At 40.0% G+C, this 20,264-nt stretch overlaps 2 protein-coding genes and 1 long non-coding RNA gene across 3 annotated transcripts; 1 reads left to right on the top strand and 2 right to left on the bottom strand.

Moving 5' to 3' along the window:
- The first annotated feature begins 1,695 nt into the window (after positions 1–1,695).
- On the top strand, positions 1,696–6,308 carry LOC131244450 (gibberellin 2-beta-dioxygenase 6-like). Its single transcript, XM_058244046.1, has 3 exons — positions 1,696–2,192; positions 2,915–3,236; positions 6,078–6,308. Exons 1-3 carry the CDS (start codon positions 1,732–1,734, stop codon positions 6,306–6,308), a joined length of 1,014 nt encoding a protein of 337 aa, XP_058100029.1. The 5' UTR covers positions 1,696–1,731.
- A 1,459-nt stretch (positions 6,309–7,767) lies between these two features.
- LOC131243006 (uncharacterized) lies at positions 7,768–9,156 on the bottom strand. Its single transcript, XR_009169806.1, has 2 exons — positions 8,900–9,156; positions 7,768–8,291 (listed from the first exon to the last, which is right to left on the bottom strand). It is a non-coding gene; the product is annotated as an uncharacterized LOC131243006 (long non-coding RNA).
- An 11-nt stretch (positions 9,157–9,167) lies between these two features.
- On the bottom strand, positions 9,168–20,221 carry LOC131243005 (uncharacterized). The gene is made up of 3 exons (XM_058242049.1): positions 20,072–20,221; positions 10,716–11,339; positions 9,168–9,666 (listed from the first exon to the last, which is right to left on the bottom strand). Exons 2-3 carry the CDS (start codon positions 11,238–11,240, stop codon positions 9,223–9,225), a joined length of 969 nt encoding a protein of 322 aa, XP_058098032.1. The 5' UTR covers positions 11,241–11,339; positions 20,072–20,221; the 3' UTR covers positions 9,168–9,222.
- Positions 20,222–20,264: the final 43 nt, after the last annotated feature.

Here is a 20,264-nt window from a genome sequence, read left to right as displayed (position 1 = left end):
GTTTTTGTGTACCTTTCACCCTTTAAGTCTCTTATATTTATAGGAGGGGGAGGATCCCATCGTGTCAAGATTCTTTCTTGATATCTTGGAGATTCAATGTCAATCCAATTTAGGACTTTAGCCAATCCTGAATCCTCGGGATCGGGAATCTTCTTCCTGAATTTTCGAGAAGGTGTTTCACTTTACACCGTTTCTCCCTTTCTTGGTAGATTTTACGGATTGAATTGGGCCTGGCCGACTCTATTGATAAGCGAGTCTCGGCTGGCTATAGAAGGTTGAGCTACTTGCCTTCTTTCAGATAAGACGAGGCTGATCTATAATCAGCGCACCTTCTTAATCCGATAGCTGATTCTGTAACCGACCCAAGGGTAGGTCGGTTTTATGGCTAGTCGTGTGGCTTCCGAGATTGGGCCTTAGTCAGCCTATTTGGATGCTGCTGCCTCGTTTGTCGAGCCAACTTCGTGCACCTCAAAGATTCCTTGCCTTATGGCTCAGGACTTTGTAAGCCTCGGTCTTGACTGGTTCCTTGAGATCCGAGCTAAGTTTATCCTTTAGGCTTTGAGCATGCGTGCCTCGGTCATGCTTGTTGCCTCGGGAGTCCGTGCCATGTCAATATAGTTGGTCCATTCCATAGCCAAGTCTCTAGAGGAGTGCACTATTTTTCCCCAACAAGGTGAGATATGAACCATTCATAATCTGGGTCTCACCACAATTGTATCTGAATTTCATCATATATCATGCGATACTCTCTGAGTCGCTTTCAACGGCCGACCATTGTATTTGAATTTCATCATATATCATGCGATATTCTGAGTCGCTTTCAACGGCCGACCAATGTCGAATGACATAGACCATTATACAGTTGATGTGAAATCCAAATGGTTCATAATGCGTTTCGGGAGAACTGGGAGAAGGAGAGGAAGAGTAGACATGCTTTAACTCAAGGTTAAAAATATCATTTCTGAAAAAAATAAAAATAAAATTGGCTTTACTAACCCAAACATAGTTTTTCCCAGGTAAATTCGGACTAATGGCGAAAATTGCGGGGGGTGTTATTTACGAATATTCAAAATAGAGGAGTGCACTGGGCATCTAGAAAAGGAGAAGGGTTAACAATGTAAAAACCTCAAAAATAGCTGGGACACTTGATTTAGTTGATAAATTTTTAAGTCATATGATTACATATTTTCTAAATTTTAGGGTTTCTTTTAGAAAATCATGGATTTTAGTGATTTACCAATTCTATTGTGTTGTATATCACTAAGTCATTACTGCCAAAGGACACATTCGCCTATTGTATGAAAACAACAACCACCCATTTTCTTTCCCATTTCATATGATCCAAAAATTAGGAAATTTTATTTTTATTTTTTTTATTTTTTTTAAGAAAAAGAAAGAAAAAGAGTTAGGTTTTAACCACCAATTCGGTCATTGAAATCATTTTCAATTCGGCCATTTCCTTCATTAGAATAGCATATCTCTGTTGACATGGTCACTACCAGACAAGCTGAAAGGACGCTCCCCGTTGTGACAAATGTCATCATCCCAGAGCACCTCCCTGTTATCTTCTGCTTGTTCTTTTCTCCACCTACAATCACCTTTCTTGGACTCTTACTCTAGTGGTCAAACTTTCTCCATCCATATAACTCCCTCCTCCGCCACCCTTTCAGGACTCCCATCAAACACTTAGAAATTACAGGCCCACCCAACTTGAGCAATCGTTGAATCACCATGTTCAATACGGAAAACAAGTGCGACCCGCCTTTTGTCGATCGATATGGAGCTTTGTTCGACTCTAGCACCACTTGCGGTGGTTCTTGGGACAGTGGCATTGTGGGGGTATGTGAGCTCCCATTGATAGATCTCAAGGCTCTAAGGAGTGGCGGTGACGAGGGGGAAAGGCAGGCGTGCATGTCGGCGATTGCCAAGGCGTCGTCTGAGTGGGGTTTCTTCCAAGTGTTTAATCATGGGGTGAGTGGTGAGCTCTTGGAAGAGATGAGGAGAGAGCAGGTGAAGGTGTTTGGAATGCCTTTTGAGAAGAAGGCTAGTTGCAGGCTGTTGAATGATTCATATAGGTGGGGTACACCAACAGCTACTTCTGTTAAGGAATTTTCATGGTCAGAAGCTTTTCACATTCCTCTCTCTAAGATTTCAGAGGAGGGTGTTTGTCATGGAGAATTCAGCAGTATGAGGTGAGAAATGAACAAAATGCTCCTATCACCTTCTAAATAACCTTTTTTGAATGTGACCCAAAACACCCTTCTACTCAAAATTTCCTTGGCCAATCTACCCTTCTCGTGCTTGGATGGTCAGGATAGAATCTAAGGCTATTTGGGTCAGTTTCAGAAATAGAAATGATCTTATCCTTAGCTTCTTCCTGCAAATGTCATGCTCTGATATTTTCTCTTGACGAATGATCTAGTTCAAAGAGCAAGAATCTCATCCATCGTGTGGCCGGAATTGGGTGGAGCCCACCCTGTCCTATCATGTGGTAGAATATCAAAACAATAGGCGTCACGTCCTCATTGTTGAGAAATACAGATTAGACAGTAATAAGATTCATGCACAGTAGCCGTTCATTGTGGTTGTTTGATACAAGCCATTCCTCAAAATTTTCTATTACCTCACCAAAATACCCTTCCAGTATGAAAGTTTCCATGCCCAATTTACCCTTCTCATTTCTAACTAACACAAGGGTATTTTTGTCATTTTGAAAAAACTAATTTGACCATTTTATCCTTACTGATTCTTACTAGTTACTACTATTGCACCACAAAGGGAATAGGTAGAGGAACTAGAGAGACCCTTTGCACTGTAAAGACCACATTTTGGTAATTTCGGTCACTTTGAAAAAGTGATTTGACCCTTTTACCCTTACTGATTCTTACTGCTGTTGCACCACACCAAACTGCAGGGAAGTGATGGAGAAATTAGCAGTGGCGATGTCGGATCTCGCTCGACTGCTGGCAGGAATTCTAGCAGAGAATTTAGACCATCCAAAGCGTTTTTTCGAAGAGAATTGCAACGAGAGCACGTGCTTTCTTCGGTTGAACCGCTACCCACCTTGCCCTCTCTCCCCAGAAATGTACGGTCTGGTGCCGCACACGGACAGTGATTTCCTGACCATTCTCTTTCAAGATCAAGTTGGTGGATTGCAACTGATGAAGGATTCCAAATGGGTCTCTGTGAAACCCAATCCAGATACCCTCATCGTCAACGTCGGCGACCTATTTCAGGTGAGTACTGTCATGGTGGCTTACGTTAGCACAGCAGTTATGGTTGAATACTAACTACAATATATAAATATTAAAAATACCCCTCATCTATGAAAATTATAAAAATTAAAAATTAAAAAAAAAAACACCTTGGCCGGCTGAGTTGCACCAGGAATGTATTAGAGTTCTAGGGGTATTATTGTCTTTTGACCCATTACCGGAAATAACAGTTGAGAAATGTTCCAGTGCTTTTAGAGTACTTGTAAGTTATAGTGCTCTTAGTTGGTTAGGTTTATGTGGACAGTTTAATTTATGGATCTGAACTGTACATTAAGTACAGATCAGATCTTATGGGCCAGCATGAAAAATTCATGCTGATCAGATGATCCAATCTCTCCTTGATTTTGTCCTTTTTTCTATAGCCATCCTTTTTTCAATCCATGGATGGGATGGTTAAAATTCCCTAGAAAAAGTTTTTCTTTTAAATTATAAGAAATACATGATCGGGCTTAACAAATAGATGTATTAAATTGTTGATTGGGCCTATTTTCCTTAACTGTCCATACTAATGGTCATTAATTAAATGGTTGAGATTTATGATTTTGGCATGATATTTGCATGCTAGCCCATGATGTATGAGATGTACTTAATGAACGATTTAGATCAATGGAATAGATTTCCTAAGTGTCTCAATGTCATTAAGATGACCTATTGAACGGTTTAGATCAATGGGATGGACTACCGCTTAAGTGTCCTAGTGCCACTAGGAGTACTTTAACTCGTGGTGCTCTGAAAGCATGGAGCATTTCTCATAACAGTTTTTGAAATTTCGATTGGAGGCAGGATTTTTCCTTGAAATGACCATTATATCCTCATTTTCCAAGTTGGGGGAAGGGATTGCCTGCAGCACGGGGTTGCAGAGGATTCCTGCAGTCCAAAGCACTGTGGGGCCCACCGTGATAAATGTGTTACATCCACTCCGTCCATCTGTTTTGCCAGCTTATTTTAGTAAATGAGCTCGAACATGAGAATGATCCAAATCTCAAGCGCACCACAGGAAACAGTGGGGATAAATACGACAAATGTTGAAACCCTACTAGCGAACCCACCGTGATAATATTTATATACCATCCAAACCGTTCATAAGGTGAATCAGACCTGAATGAAGGGAAAAAACAAATATCATCTTGATCCAAAACTTCTCTGGCCTCCAGAAGTATTGAACGGTGAGGATTTAATTCCCGCTTCTTCCCGTTGTGTGGTCCACTCGAACTTTGGATCTGTCTTAAAATAAGCAGGAAAAACGGATGGAGTATATATAACACATACATCATGGTGGGCCCCACGGAGCTTAGGGCTGCAGGCAATCCGCGTCAGGGGTGACGACATTGCATTCTCAGGGGCCTTCTGTCAACTTAAAATAAAAATAAATAATAATTAAATAATAATTATAAAATTAAAAATTAAAAATAAAAAACTCGTAAAAAAGTCAGGGGCAACATCTGGAGGGTAGATGGTACGGTATATTCAGTAGAACCGAAATATAATACAGTATCATCCATCTTGCAGGCCTTGCAATGGACGGCCAGATTTTTATAAAATATACCACAATCCAGGCAACTGGATTTTTTCATTTTAACACTGTCGGCCGATGAACAGTTTAACCCTTTTTTTTTTCCCTTACCGTTGATTTGAAGTTCACTAATCAGATGGCTACGATCATCTGATCTGTGTATTTTGAGCTATATTCAATTCATTGTGGAGCGATGGCCCTACCTCGTCCTTCCCCACAAAGGTACCCCAATGGTGGGCCCAATATGTGTGACCTTGGGCCAAAATAGCACCTAATCGAATGATCTGAACCCTCCAAAAGGGTAACTACAAAAAGGATGGCTAAAATAAGGCCAATGGTTTCCATTCATTGGTTGGTCAGGGTAGCCTGATCAGTGCCGTTTATTATCTCATTGACATATCAACAGCAAGACCCATGGGATGAACCGTTGGATCCCGATTTCAGGGTTCTTCAATGAACATTGGGCCTAGGAATTAATATTGGGTGGGCCCATTTCCTTTTTACCACCATGGAAATGATCCCACAGCAAACTTCAGCTATGGGTAAATATATCATGTTCTGGCCCCACTGATGGGGGTTTTAGGAGTTGATGTGATTGATTGTGGACCACTCGTCCTGAAAGATTCTTCAATTTTGTTCCAGAAACGCCTGGAATAGAGAAGTGGGCCCCACTTGCTTTGACATTTCAGGAGGCCTCTGGGACATTGATATGAAATCGTTGTCGCGTCATTGCGTGCCTTGATCAAGTGGGCCGACTGCCCGACATTGACGGGCTTTGATCGAATGATGATTGCTAAGTGGGCCCCATTCACTTGACTTTTATGATGCGTGAATCATTCGACTTCAAATCTTTGATTGGACACTGATATGATACATCCCATAACAAACTTCCGCTACGGTTGTTCCCCAGTGGCAATTACCTCTGCTCATTCTATCATAGCAGGAACCACAGCAAAACTTCATTAACGGTGAAATTTTCATCACCAACTGATCATGGGGCCCATTACCATTTCAGTCTAATCAAATTCACCCACATTAGATCTTCACTACACCTGTTTCCCCCTCTTATTTCCAGTTTATACTAACACTGTCAGGCATTTTCATCCATTCATGGAGCCAAGTTATTCTCTGGTCTAGATTTCATCTGATGGGCCACATCCAATGGTACCTATCCGATGGACTCTTTATACTAGTCCTACTCAAACAACACAAATTAACTAGACATGCATAACAAAATATATCTCTACATCTTCTCCTACAACTAAATGTATCTGTGTATTGAAATGCAGGCATGGAGCAATGACATGTACAAGAGCGTAGAACACAAGGTGATGGCCAATGCAAAGGTGGAGAGATATTCAATAGCCTATTTCATGTGCCCTTCATATGATACCATGATAGGGAGTTTCAAGGAACCTTCCCATTACAGGAACTTCACCTTTGGAGAGTATAGGCATCAAGTCCAAGAAGATGTTAGGAAATCTGGCCACAAGGTGGGCCTCCCCAGATTTCTTATCTAGCCTCTATCAATTACTAATAATACCATATACAATACATATTTTCATTGGGGTGGCGTTTCACACGCAACTAGTTGTAACTATCGATTGACATTCAACCCATCTAAAAGGTTGGGCACACCATGAAGGACACCTAGAGCCAAAATCAGGCCAATCAAATCATCTAGCGGGTCACATGCACTTTGGATTTTCAATGGTGTGGCCCACATAATGAGCGGACTGGGTTGATTCTCGCCTCGTTCATTTTTCATGATGTGACCAACGTGTTGGACGGGCTGGATGACATGGTGAGATTTGCGAGGTAGTTGGACGATAACTTTATTGTCCAACTAGTTGCGTGTAAGACCCCCTCATGTTTATTTACATCTACATATACCTATTGTATATGTAATGTTTATAAAACATATCACCAGCCGGCCATTGATTGCAGTTTCAATTTCTGTAAAATGGGAAGTGAAAAATAAAGAGGGGGGGATATATGAATAGAAGAGTGGGAGCTCATTCTCTCTAGTATATTGTAAAGAAAGGTTTTGTCTTATGTATTCAATCGATTCTTCCAAATATTCTGAGAAATAAACAAAAAAAAATTGAAGCATAAACTGTCGTGTTGTGTTGTGTTGTGTTGTGTTGGGTTGACAATGGCAATGTCTGCCGTGATCACATCCAGATGGAAACATCCTAGCCCTCCAATGAGTGGCCAACAAACAGACAGTTACAAATTCATTGAGATATAGGTTGTAGTGCTCCTACTCGGACAATTCATTGATCTGAACTGTCCATTAAGTCCAAAATACATTTCATGGGCTATCAGACAAAAATTGAGCCAATTGGATGATCCAATCCATCTTTGATTTGGCTTAATTCGCTACAACCATCCATTTTCAAAACCATGGAGGGGAGGGATGGTTACAATTCCTAACAAAAGCATCAATGATGGGCCCTAACAAATAGATGGATCAAATTTTTTATTGGACCTATTTTGTGTAAGTGATCTAACCATCCATATAAATACGATCAATCAAATGGTTTGTCAGATCATATGAGTTTGCATCGGTAGCCAATGAAATGTCTATTGAACCTAATGAACAATCTACATCAATGGATGGGACTGTTTTAGTGTCCCAATTCAACTAGGAGCACTAAAACTTACGGTGCTCTGATAGCACCAGAGCACCACTGACAATTTGTCACATTCAAAGGTTTAGGATCATCCGATTGGTTTGATTCTTGCACCATGGCATGCTCCTAGTGTATTAACAAACAAATGGTTCAGATCAACAATAGGACACCCCATGTGCCATTTAAAAGGATAGAGGATGTTGCTAAGGCCCCCACCTTCATGGTGGATGTTAGCAAAACCCATACATACATACAAAGGAGGAACAGTCTGCTTTTGTAGCATGTGCATGTGTGTGCACTAACGTGGCTCGACACGCAACAAGCATGTGAATTGGGCTAGGTGAGCACACTGAAAAAATATCGAAACTTTTCTACTGAAGATCAGAATACAATTTCTTAAATGCTCTACACAAGTAGGATAAGCAATAACCAAGATGAAGCGGCTTTGAAAGTAGGCAATTGAATGAAGCTCATAGGGTTCAACAAATACAAAGAAAAAGGGTCAAAACCTGAAAGCTTCATCGTCTAAATATTGAGATTGCTAGAGCGGGTGAATATTTTTAGCTAATGCAACGGCTATTTCCACATTGGTTTTGTGCATTTCAGAACTTCCTTTCTTCTCCCTGATGAAATAAAGAAGCATTCTTGTAAAACTTTTGCTAATCTTAAATTGAAACTGTTAGATGGAAGCTGAAATTCATACAGAGTTCATCACCAGCAGAAACAAGAACGGACATCTACAACTGCCCTGATTGATTTGCAAACATGCATTTTCCATTTGGGTATCAAAATAGGAAGTAATATCAATACTCACTTTGATTGATTTGCATGCCCTCCATTTCCTACTTTGGGCACTCCCCACTGCCGCTACAACAGAAAAAAGAAAAAAAGCAAAAGAGCTTAGTAACTGGGATGCAGGCCAACAGATGAACATCATAAATCTGCAAATGAGTTGGTATCACAATCAATACATGCATACAGTGCTTATGAGAAACAACTAAACATCAAACTGATGAAATGTATTTTATGTTTCCCACACATGTATAGGGCATTATCCAAGGTTAGGTACAAGTACATATAATCCCCTGAATTCTGAAGTATTTCCATGAGATCTTTTAGGTTCTTTTTTAAAAATAAATAATAAAAAACTAAGATTGTATTAGGCACATTTGGTTGCACCAAATATCATTACCAAATAGGGTCCTTACTCTTGCCCTGGTGGTAGACTCACAACAGTTTCAACACCAGGTCAAGGGTTCGAGTACCCATAGGAGGTGAAATCCCACTACGTCGTGTGTGTGGGCGTCTGTGTGTGGGGTGTAAGTGTGAAAAAAAAAAAAAAAAAAGCATTACAAATGATGATATTTGGTGCAACCAAACGCACCCTTTGTCTCAGTTAAAGTTAGTCAATTCTAACACAATGATACAGAGTGATTTCTTATATAATGAAAGAATCAAGCATTTCATTTACTTACAAAAAATTCATCAGCCATTCCAATCCAACTGAAGCCCCAAAACTGCTTTGTTACCAATATTTACAAATATGTTTGCCTAGACCATAAAACAGCACCTGCCATGGACTCATATAAATACATCAATCATCCAGTATAGTTATCAGTAATACTCTTGGTGTGTATTATACAAAGCACTCAAGACCGCAGCCACCTCTTCACAATTCTATTCATTCTTCAGAATCAGTAATCCATCTTGAACAAGAGCAGGTGATGGAGCCCTGATTATCGGTTCGCCAGGATGGATTTGTGACGTGAGCCTGAGTAACTGAATTTGGACAACGTTTTCAGTCAAGAAACATGGCCACCTTGTCTTTAAGGCTGCTTTTCTTCTTCATCATGGGTGCTGATTCTTTGACTGGGACCTGGCTCTTGATGTGTTTACTCAAGTCACAGGCTAAGCTCATGTCCTCCATAATTAGTTCAACCTTCCTGTCCTCAGATCGAGGTTTCTTGAGCAAGGGACCCAGAAAGAGATCCAACATATCTTGAGCAGGATCACCCGTTCTGCTAGTATTGATCATGGCGCCTTCACTTACTGAGTTAAATTTCTCTGTTTCTCTGGTCTTGTTTAAATCGGAACTGGGTATCTGTTGGATGCTACCAATGGCTTGGAGAGAACCAACGGACTCATTTTTGGAGAAGATAGACGTGCTCTGGAGTTGGGTTTTTGATTTGGGTTCTGTTGTTGCTGCCTGTTGACATTCTTTATCCTTGTCGGCTTTTACACACTGCACATGAATGGAAGAGAGATGTGAAATAGCTTTTCATTATCAGTCTGTTGTAATTATAAGATGGGTAACAAGAACACGAGCATAGGGCATCAGACATGGCAACCCAAAAGGTTGACTTGCAATGCATCAAAACATTAACAATAAATATACCTACATACAGAAATATATTCCAAAATTTTTATTAACAGTTACAAGTAACACCAAGAAACTGAAGGGCGGTGACTTAGATCTGACGAAATATAGAGGGTTCAATCCAGCATTCTCTCAGCCAGATTCAGTCTAAGCATATGATCTACCATTTAGTGGTCCAAAATGTCACATGGTCAGCCCATGTTGGGTGGAGAAGTCCTAAAATCCCCCCCATTGGGTGATTCTAACTGTCAATTAGGCACCATTAAATGTGGAACGTTGTTTATTATTTCCATTTTCATTGCATGGCTAGGATCATCAATATGTTAAAGGCCCATTTGGATGCACCCTCCAAAGGTACATTTGAGGGGCACCAAAAAAAAAAAAAAAACAATGTGACAAACCGGGTTTTTATGTTTTTGGATGCACTTTCCAAACCCCTGTTTTACCATATCCCACTCAACAAAAAAGGCACTGAAGTGCTGACTCGAAGAAAACCCCAAGTAGAACGAAAAAGCAGGCTTGAACCCTCTTATGCGGAATCCTTTTGCACAAGTACATCCACATGGTCCCAAGTTTTCTCTTTGATTAGGCGCTCTACACATTGCATGACAATAATTGTTACATGATTTCTGAGCAAGGTTTAAAGTGTAATCCGAAACCAGTAAGTATACGTATCGCCCGACACGTAGCTGTTTCGTCCATGAACAATACAGCTGTATCAGCCCGTATTGGTCCGAAATAACCCAATACAGGGCTAGACTGGGCGATACAACCATGTATCAGTTGTGAACAATTTGGTATTGCCCAAACTGATACTTAATCCTTGTTTGTGAAAGCTATTTCTGCTCCTTTTTTATTTTTTTGTGAAATAAGTTGTTCCCATTGAGTTTCTAATTTATTACAGCAACATATACCTCTTCAGCCATGCTCAACAGATCTTCCATTGTCAGATCTATTCCATCCTCGCCTCCTTCAGTTGGTGATGTGGTCTCAATCTCATCACTACTTTCAGGTCCACAACCCTTCAGTTTTTTCTTCTTTGGGGCAGCTCGTTTCCGAACACTTCTCTTGTCTCCACCACATACTGTCCTGGATTTCTTCATAGGTACATCAGCTTCATTAGAGCTGGTGATGGAATTGTTGGGACCTACACCTCGCCTCCTTGATTTCCGTGTTCTTTCCCTGTTTTCACATCTAACAAGTGAGCTTGAGTCCACCTCCAAAGCTTCCTTGTCGTTGTTATTAAGGATCTGCTTTCCAAGCCTTTTGGCAGGTTTTGCCTTGGGCTGGGAGGTGGCTTGAGATAATGATTGCTCTTTTTCTGATGTGTGACTTTCATCTTTGTTTCCCAACGTTCTTATTTCATCAGTGGTAGTTACTTGCAGCATCCATAGTGGTAACCGCCGCTTTCTCCCAACATCAATATCAACTTCAGCCATGTTTCGTATCAACTTTGAAGATTGTTATGTCTAGACAGGGAGAGAAACCATCACCTTCATTCAACTCTCAAAAGGACCTCACATCAAAAATACCTTCAGCTAAACAATTTCAAATACAATAAAAGAAATTAGAGATGAGAAATTTTATAGAAGTATAGATTTGAATTCTACTTCTCTTGGAAAGATAACAAAGATATTATTGAGCAATTAAGCTAAAAGGAAAGAATTCCTGACATAGAGATGTCCAGATATTAATATTTCAATCCTACTCAACTCACTTAAATCTTACGAAGAAAATTAGGGGGGGAAAAGCATTTCATTTGGTTGAGGGCATATTTTAGAAAAACAAGAAATATTACAGATAGTATTTAAGTTTTTTTTTTTTTTTTTCTTGGAACAAGGGAATGTCAAGATATCTATACGCTATATACAACCAGAGCAGCGTTTGAACATTTTTTACCCTACAATTAGTTTCCATGTGCTGAAGACCTTTGGATATGTAGAGGACAAGGGAAGATATTTCAAATGAAGGTAGGCGTATTTTAAGAACTAAAAATGTGGTTGTTGTTGGTCGAACTGTTCAGATTTGACCGGCAAAAAGACTGCAACAGCTTAGATTTTACCTGCAAGAAGCAGCCAGTTATTTAATCAAGAAGCTCACTCCTCTTTTTTGCGGTAGCCTACCCCGACAGTTCTACTAGGGAGCCATGCAACAAAGGTTGTGTGGGGCTTACCATGATTACTAGAAAATCCACTCCATACATCTATTTTGCTACCTCATGCTAAGACATCGGCCCAAAAACAAAGTAGATCTCAAGTGGGCCACAACAACAAGAAAGTGGTGATGGGTCGCCCACCACTAAATGTATAGCATATGCTTTGTGTGTCTCTCCCTTTCTCTTTCCACACACATCGCACATGCCTTACCCCCAGTTATTAACAAATGCCAATTATTGACACAGTAAGGTTGGCGAACTTCCACAGGAAAAGTCACTGTCCTATATCTAATGTTGAGAGTGGGGTTATAACCCACATGTTCTTGAACTAGAACCTTAATTGGGTGCGTTAGACTAACTCAACTGACTTAAAACCTAAGAAGCACCTCTTACCTATGACTGCAAATGATTTTGTTTAGGTGTAGAAAAGAAGAAGAAGAAGAAGTTATTATTCAGATTGGTCTTTCATATTGCACCAAGAGTTTGTACATGTGGGGACTATGGTTTGGTGGTAAAGGAAGATGGGTAAATGGCCCCGTCATGATGGATGGTGAAATAAATTGACATAAATCTCCCTGATAGGCAGATCTGAGCCATTGAATATTTGGCCATTCTTCCATAAGATGTGGAATATTGGCGTATTTTAACCATGCCTTGTAAGCCAACAATCAAAAGGTTAGAGTTGTCCAATTGTAGTGGGTTTTTTTTTTTTCCATTTTCTTTTGGCCATCAAGTAAATAATTTGGATCATCAAATCATAGAAAATCCTATATCAATCCACCAGTAAAGAAGTATGCCTCATGGTTATATATCTTTGTCATCATAGCCTTGTCCCAAGCTCCCATCTATCTAGAGTTACTTTTAATATGCACGCACGGAGTAGTTTCTTTTCTATCTGTCATTAGACTATTTGATTTAATCTTTCTTCTCTACAGAGTCTCAAAAGATTCAGGCTTTGATTAGTAACCTCTCTTCTTGATCATGATTAGTATGCTCTGTAGTTGCCGTCAGAACGAATCCTCTGCAACAGAAAACATGATTAAATGAACAAGTGAATGATAAGCCTTTATTTTTCTGATATCATGAGACTTACACTTTCATTTAAGAATTAATTTGCAGAATGCAATAACTGTATTGAAGGGCCAATCAGACAGAAGGTCGTTCCGTTGCTCGTTGTTTACAGTAATATTGCTTTCGCCTTAAAACTCTTACTCCAATAACTCATATTAATAAAGAGAAGAAATGATTCCAATCATCTTGTTTACTGATAGGTAGACCTTTGCCCTATGGCATCTTCTTCCTCTACATCCTCACTTCAACCTTCTCCTCCTCTTAGAACTTCTTTAGATTACCTCTATGAAATAGAATACTTACCAGACTCTAAAATTCCTGCAACCAAATATCCAGTCATCAATCCTTACCAAATATATGGTAACCCTCAATCAGGTCTCGTACAAAAGCCTTTAAGAAACTTCTTTCTCCAAAATCCTCCTCTGCAATCAAAGAATATGCATGTGTCTCTAAATTTGATCAGCACTCCATCCTTGTATATCAAAATGAATCTTTTGTCAACATCAACCTTCTAAAAGAACTTTATCCCCTTTGGAAAAAAGAAGGATACACATATCTTCACTTTGGAGCAATCAAGATTGCATCAACCTTTCATAGAAAGCATGGTCTTCCAGTCTCATAAAAAATAACACTTTAAGACTCATGCTTCAAAGAATACCAGCATGTTTGCATAGGGACGATTCAAACTACTCTGAATACAAGAACAGTGTTCGTACATGGGCTCCCAATTTTAACACATCCCTTGATTATCCATACCTCTTTAAGGCTCTTAAGGTTCAAGTCCAGCTTATTGGAGCACCTCAACTTCAAAATTCAATCGCTACCACCCTTCACTACCAGGTAGCTTTCCGAGTCCAAAACCATGCTTTGGATCTCTCTTTAACAGGACTCCAAAGCTCTGCTCATTGATGTTCAAGGCACTTCTATGCCAACTTGAACGTTTGTTCCAAGACAAATCTCTAGAGAACAACTTCAATCCATCCTTCCAGAAAGCTGGGTTACAAGCTACAAGAAAACATACTCTGATTCCCAAGTAGTCCACAATAACCAACTGATGTTCATCAGGAAGCAAGACAAGACTGTAGAAGCAGCGTTCTTGCCCTCTGCAATACAAAGCTCTCCAGTCTTCTCTACCCCTTTTCCTGAAGCAAACATGAATTTTCGAATCCCAATTGTCTGCATTGATGATGATGGCTTGCCTGTTTACCAAGGCAAGAGCAAGACATCACACAACACATTTGGTGGGTCATATCTGGTTGTGATGACTGTCTTCAACATGAGTTTGATGATGAACCAGACAATTGGTGCCACAATTGCAAACCCAAGAAAAAGAAGTCTTTTCCACAAAAGCTCAAGGAAAGACATGAAGTGGGAGATTCAGATGTTGGCATGTTAGGAGAACCCTCTGAAAATTTTGATTACTATGTGCTTTACCCCCAAAAAAAATACATCAAAGCCAAAACCTTCCACTCCCAACCCACCAACTCAACCCCCATCTCTCCTTCAAAACCAACGCCCATGCCATATTACCAAAAGGCATTATCCTTGCTCACTACAAAAACCATCCTTCCATACCCTGTTAAGCACATACCATTACTCCTTGCAATATGCCTTGCTGAATCAACGTCTTTACCAAAACCACAAGATTTTGATCTTCCTTAGCAACAAACTAAACATATATGGAAAATAAAAAAAAACCCCATTGGCTCAAATCCATATGTTACTCCTAGAAGGGTTTCGGTAGCAGAAGCAACATTGAATCAGCAGGCTGAAAATGTTGTTTCTCAAAACAAGGCATTGCAAAAAAATACTAGAATATTAAGAACAAATGTCTCCAACTCTTTCCAAGGAATCTTCCATTATCAGTAGGATCAAGTCTTGGCTTTCAACTCTCGAAACAGAACCCCTTCAAATTGCAACTACAGTCAATGGCTTTGCTTATGCTAGCTCCTTTTATTTTTATTTTTATTTTTACACACACACACATACCCCACACACTCATGCTAGTGGAATTTCACCACCTATGGGTACTCGAACCCTTGACCAGGTGCTGAAACTCCTGAGAGTCTACCACCCGAGCAAGAGTAAGGACCCAGCTTATGCTAGCTCCTTGATTTCACAAAAGGAGGCAGAAAAGAAATTGTTAGAAAATCAACTCCAATCTATTCAGCACAATTCCACTCCTTCAACACAACCCTTCTCCTTTTTTACTTATTCCCCAAGATCCTTTACTCCTTCACCACTTCATCATACTCTTCATATTCAGCCACAACTACTTCTTCCAACCTCTAATAATCCATGTTCAAAGACCCAATTCTGCCCAATGCAAAATACATTTTCTACCTACAACCCTCTACCTCCCAAAACCCTTCTTCACTGCCTCATCCACCAAGACCTACTCTTAACAACCAGAAAAAACATGTTCCTTCTTTTCCAAACCCATATAATACAAATCCAACAACCTCTTCCATTCTTGACCCAGATATCCTCCCAATTGAGGCGCTAAAACCAATTTCTTCATTTCTTCATTCTCTTCCACTATCTTTTCTTAACAACCAGAAAAAACATGTTCCTTCTTTTCCAAACCCATATAATACAAATCCAACAACCTCTTCCATTCATGACCCAAATATCCTCCCAATTGAGGTATTAAACCCAATTTCTTCATTTCCTCGTTCTCTTTCACTCTCTTTTGCCCATTCCCCAAAAAACTTTGCAGACTCCATTGAGACTTCCAATGATACTTCCAGCTCCATGAATTTCCTAACCATTTTCATGCATGAAGGTCATGTCCAAAATTCCATGGAAGTTGAAGTAGAAAATCCTCCTCCAACACATGCTAGGCTACCTCCTGAAAGAGAAAGGTTACACTTCCAAGAAACTATTGATCAAAAACAGGTGTTCACCCTGGATGACATCCCTTCTACAAAATGGCAAGATAGAATAATGGACATCTATTCTTAGTGTGTTCCAGATATGCACACCCCAAATGCTATTGTTGCAAGAACAATTCAGAAATATGTATACATACTTAGTGGTCGACTTAGAGAATGGTGGAATAGCTTGGGAGAATATCGGCAATTACAAGCGCTCCAATAGCCAACCTTTGAACAGTTCATTGGTTCCATAAATGGTAAATTCGTTGGCACACTTGATTCATATCAAGAGACTGTCAGAGATGAGTTACTCCGCATGAAGGTTTACTCCTTAAAGAAAAAGATCTTGAAAAGCATTATGGGAACATGTCGAAGCAATTCTACATCATTAATGAAATCAATGATGTAAATCTCTAGCAAACCTATCTCAACTCTCTCTTTGACCCTTTGGGAGATAAAAGCTAGAAGCTTCTCTCCCTCAAAGGGCTCCAACTCTCACTAGTGTCCTTAAGATTATTCCACCAAATAAGCCTCTCAGCTGTTGAAAATTTGTGTAACCAGCACAAATTCATTAAGCATATAGAACAGCTAGGAAAGATTTTTGGTATAGCCTGCACCAAATCATACCTCAACATCAAGTGCAAAGACCACAAAAATTGCATGTCCCTCCAAGAAAAGGCAACATTTCTGAACCATTGCCTGCAATCAATCCTCAAAGAAACAGAAGAAATGGAAATTTCTGAGAAAGAAAAAAATTTAATTGCAAAACCTCAGATCGCTGCTGTGGAGAAAAAGGTCACTTTGCCAAGCAATGTCCAAAACGACATCTCAAGAAGAATGTCTCTCTGCCCCAACAAGCATCAACCTTGGCTCAGACAGACTTTGACAATGTTGAGACTGTATTCTTGCTTGATGATGAATATCATCATGATTTTGTCCTCGCTATCTATCATATAGATAGGGAAGACAACTCTGATGAATATTCAGATGAGCAGTCTGAAACTTTTGGAATTAACGGCATTTTCAACATATCTCATAAATTAGAAATAATGTTCTCTTTAACCCAACCAACACCTATAGCACAAGTCTAGATTTGCCTGTGACCTCAAGCTAATCCAATTCCTATAATTGCCCTCTGTTTGACACAAAAGCATCCGCCACCATCCTCAACCAAAAAATCATTCCCTAAGATTACTGGAAACCTTTCTCTCAGTCCTTCAAAGCAGTAGATGGCCAGATATTCCATATCAATAAGATTAGTAAGAAGATCCATATCAGCATTTTCCTAACCTCACCGTTACCCACAAAGTTCTTGGATCTCCTCTCTCTGGGAAAGATCTGATTATTGGCTTTGACATCTTACATCAAATTAACCATCTCAAATGGACAAGCAAAGGTCTAACCCATAAGCAGCACTCTCTCAACTGGTCACCCATCCCTAATCTCCATGTCCTACAAACTATTGACCAGACACATGAACTCCTCATCAATGAATGTTGTGCGGATTCTCATTCCCAGTTCCTCCTGAAAAATCCAGACTTTAACATTCGATTGCCCTTCAAGAAGAATCTAGAAGTTAATCCAACCAAGGCCAGGCACCAAGGCATGAAGCTTGAACATCCCAACCAAGCCAAACAAGAATTTGCTGCCTTGCTTGAAGAAGGCTTAATTGAACCAACCGCTTCCCAATGGTCATGTGAAGCATTCTATGTAAACAAGCATTCTGAACAAGTCCAGGGAAAACTCAAACTGATTATCAATTACCAGCCACTGAATAGCTTCCTTCCATATGACAAATTTCCCTCCTGCAATGGTCATCCTTGTTCCAACATATTTCTAATGCTCACATTTTCTCTAAGTTTGTGATGCAGGACATGAAAATTAGATATGATGTGCAAGATTTCAGGTTTTAGATCATAATAATTTAGAAACAATCACTATAATTTCACATCCCACATAAAGTCAAGCATTCAACAAGGGGAATCTACGAGGGTCCAAGCCTACACATGTTAGGGCCGAATTAATTAAAAATTATAAAACAAACAATAATCAAAGGAGGGTAAATTCATCCACACATGCACAGAAATAATTCTCTAATCCAAGGGATTCACAGATTTCAATTCGAGGAACCCTAAGGTTGAAGAAAGGGCATAGAATTGGGGATTTGAATAATTTAGGGTTAGGGTTAGGAATTTGGGTGAAAGAGGAGTGAAAGAGAAGAGAGAGACGAACTAGAGGAGCACCACACACGTGGACAGCAACAATGGCTCAGACGCACGTACGTGTGATCCCGCCCGCACGTGTGTGGGGCCCACGAACCCAAAATCCCCCTCCTTGGGGCTGGTCGTCCAGGGGTGGGCTACAAAACCCCCCGAATTTCAGCTCGATCTGATGCACGATTTGTGCGTGGTGCTCCGCCGAAGTTTTAGCCCCCCTGCAGGGCCAGATTTTGAAAATCTGTTGTAGAGAGAAAAGCAGATACAATAGAGGGTGGATTTGAAGCGTAGATGACTGTAAGAAGAGGTGAATATGGAAGGTAGGAAATGGGACGATTTGGGATAGGTCATAGGTATGGCTTCGCACTATGGTAGTCAGCCCTTTGAGGAAGGGAGGGTTTCACACCCAATTAGATCTCTGCAACTCAGAAATTTATAGGAGCAGAAAAACGCAGAAATTTTATTTATCTTCAATGAATAAAAAATACTACAAAGGGTGCCTATTTATAATAAAACCCTATACCCCAAAACTGGCGCCATGTGCGCAACCTATTACTTGACGACGAAGTAATAAAAAATAACAACTAATTAAAGCAATCTAAACCGTCCATGATACTTCTAATAGCAATAATAAGCTCCCTAGTGGGATTCATATGAGAACTCACGGTGGGATTCACATGGCTACCGGGTCCACTCCAACGAACTAAAACGCAGTCCTCTAGCTAGGAGACCCTCCCTGGACGTCGTCATCGATCCAGATCGATGATGGCGCCCTCCTCCTCCTTGTGTACGTGTGTAGGGGGGGCGTGCGTGTGCGCGTGATATCCCCATCAGTTTGATTTGAAATCAAGATTTTGGCAACTTAGTATCCATCTCAATGACAAACACAAGACGGCATTTACAATTCCCGATGCACGTTATCAGTGGACGGTCCTCCTGTTTGGGTTGAAGAATGCACCATCCGTCTTCCAAAAGGCCATGATTTGCATCTTCAACTCTATCCTCTCAAATGCCATGATCTATATTGATGATATTCTTCTCCTCCCCAACAGAAGAGCACCACTCCCAATTGCTACATCAATTCTACACTATTGTCAAAGAATATGGGATTATGCTTTCAGAAAGGAAGATGGTAATTGGCAAAAGAGAGATTGATTTGATAGGACTGTCTATCTCGAATGGCTCTTATCACCCACAGCCACACATTGCTGCTCAACTACAACAATTTCCTGACGTCCTTCAGACTCATAAACAAATACAACAATTTCTTGGTATCGTTAATTTCATCTCTGATTTCATCCCTCACATCTCCGAATACAGAAGCCTTGTCACGGCCCAGTTGAAGAATAACCCCACCCCACCCCACACCCCTGCACAGAGAATTCGATAACCTTCAGACTGGATCTTGTAAATGGATCCCCAACCACCCACATAACAGACACTGACATACCTAACAAGCATAGACACATCCAACAAACTAATCAAATTTTTACAGCCCAACTCAAGAAAGCTAACAAAAAATGCCTTCCTTGCCCAGGCTTCAACTCTTTCTTTCGCATTCTCAATTAAAGGTACCGTCCCAAAACTTTCTTTCTCATCAATCAAAGAGAAAGAAAAAAGAAAAGCAAACGGTATTTTCTCAAATTCTACAAATTTTCATACGTACACACTCTATTCTTCTCTAAATATACTATAACCCGATCGAACAGGCATCAAATTCGTAACAAAAATAATAATAGAAAACCCAAACCCAGAAGGAGAAGAAATTATATTTTAGAATTCGAACAATGGTGGAACGCTCCCATCAAGAGAACAAAAAAAAAAAAAAAAACTAATTTTCATCTCTTCATGGGAGAAACATGCATGATTTGAATACAAACATGATGAATTCATACCCAAAAAGAGAAATCAGGAAATGGGTTTTCAAAAATCGAATAGAATCGTTAACATACATGAGAACGATCGAAGATTGTTGATGAAGATGGAAGAATTTCAACTTCTTGCTTTGAAAAATTCAAACTTGGGCTTCTTGCCTTGAGATGAGCAGAATGGCACAATGATTTCAACGGCGGGTTTGCAGAAAACAAAGAGAGAAACTTTGATACTCGGGCAGACTTTTATGATACACAGGCACTTACAAATTAC

This window comes from Magnolia sinica, chromosome 4 (assembly GCF_029962835.1).
Source record: "Magnolia sinica isolate HGM2019 chromosome 4, MsV1, whole genome shotgun sequence".
Lineage (NCBI taxonomy): Eukaryota > Viridiplantae > Streptophyta > Magnoliopsida > Magnoliales > Magnoliaceae > Magnolia > Magnolia sinica.
This window is presented reverse-complemented; position numbering and strand designations above follow the sequence as displayed.

Excerpts from the sequence above, each read along its gene's own strand:
- LOC131244450 (XM_058244046.1), top strand. The coding sequence starts at position 1,732 with ATGTTCAATACGGAAAACAAGTGCGACCCGCCTTTTGTCGATCGATAT. Across the intron at positions 2,193-2,914 it reads GGAGAATTCAGCAGTATGAG|GGAAGTGATGGAGAAATTAG; the intron begins GTGAGAAATGAA and ends ACCAAACTGCAG. Across the intron at positions 3,237-6,077 it reads ACGTCGGCGACCTATTTCAG|GCATGGAGCAATGACATGTA; the intron begins GTGAGTACTGTC and ends ATTGAAATGCAG.
- LOC131243005 (XM_058242049.1), bottom strand. The coding sequence starts at position 11,240 with ATGGCTGAAGTTGATATTGATGTTGGGAGAAAGCGGCGGTTACCACTA. Across the intron at positions 9,667-10,715 it reads TGTTGAGCATGGCTGAAGAG|TGTGTAAAAGCCGACAAGGA; the intron begins GTATATGTTGCT and ends ATTCATGTGCAG.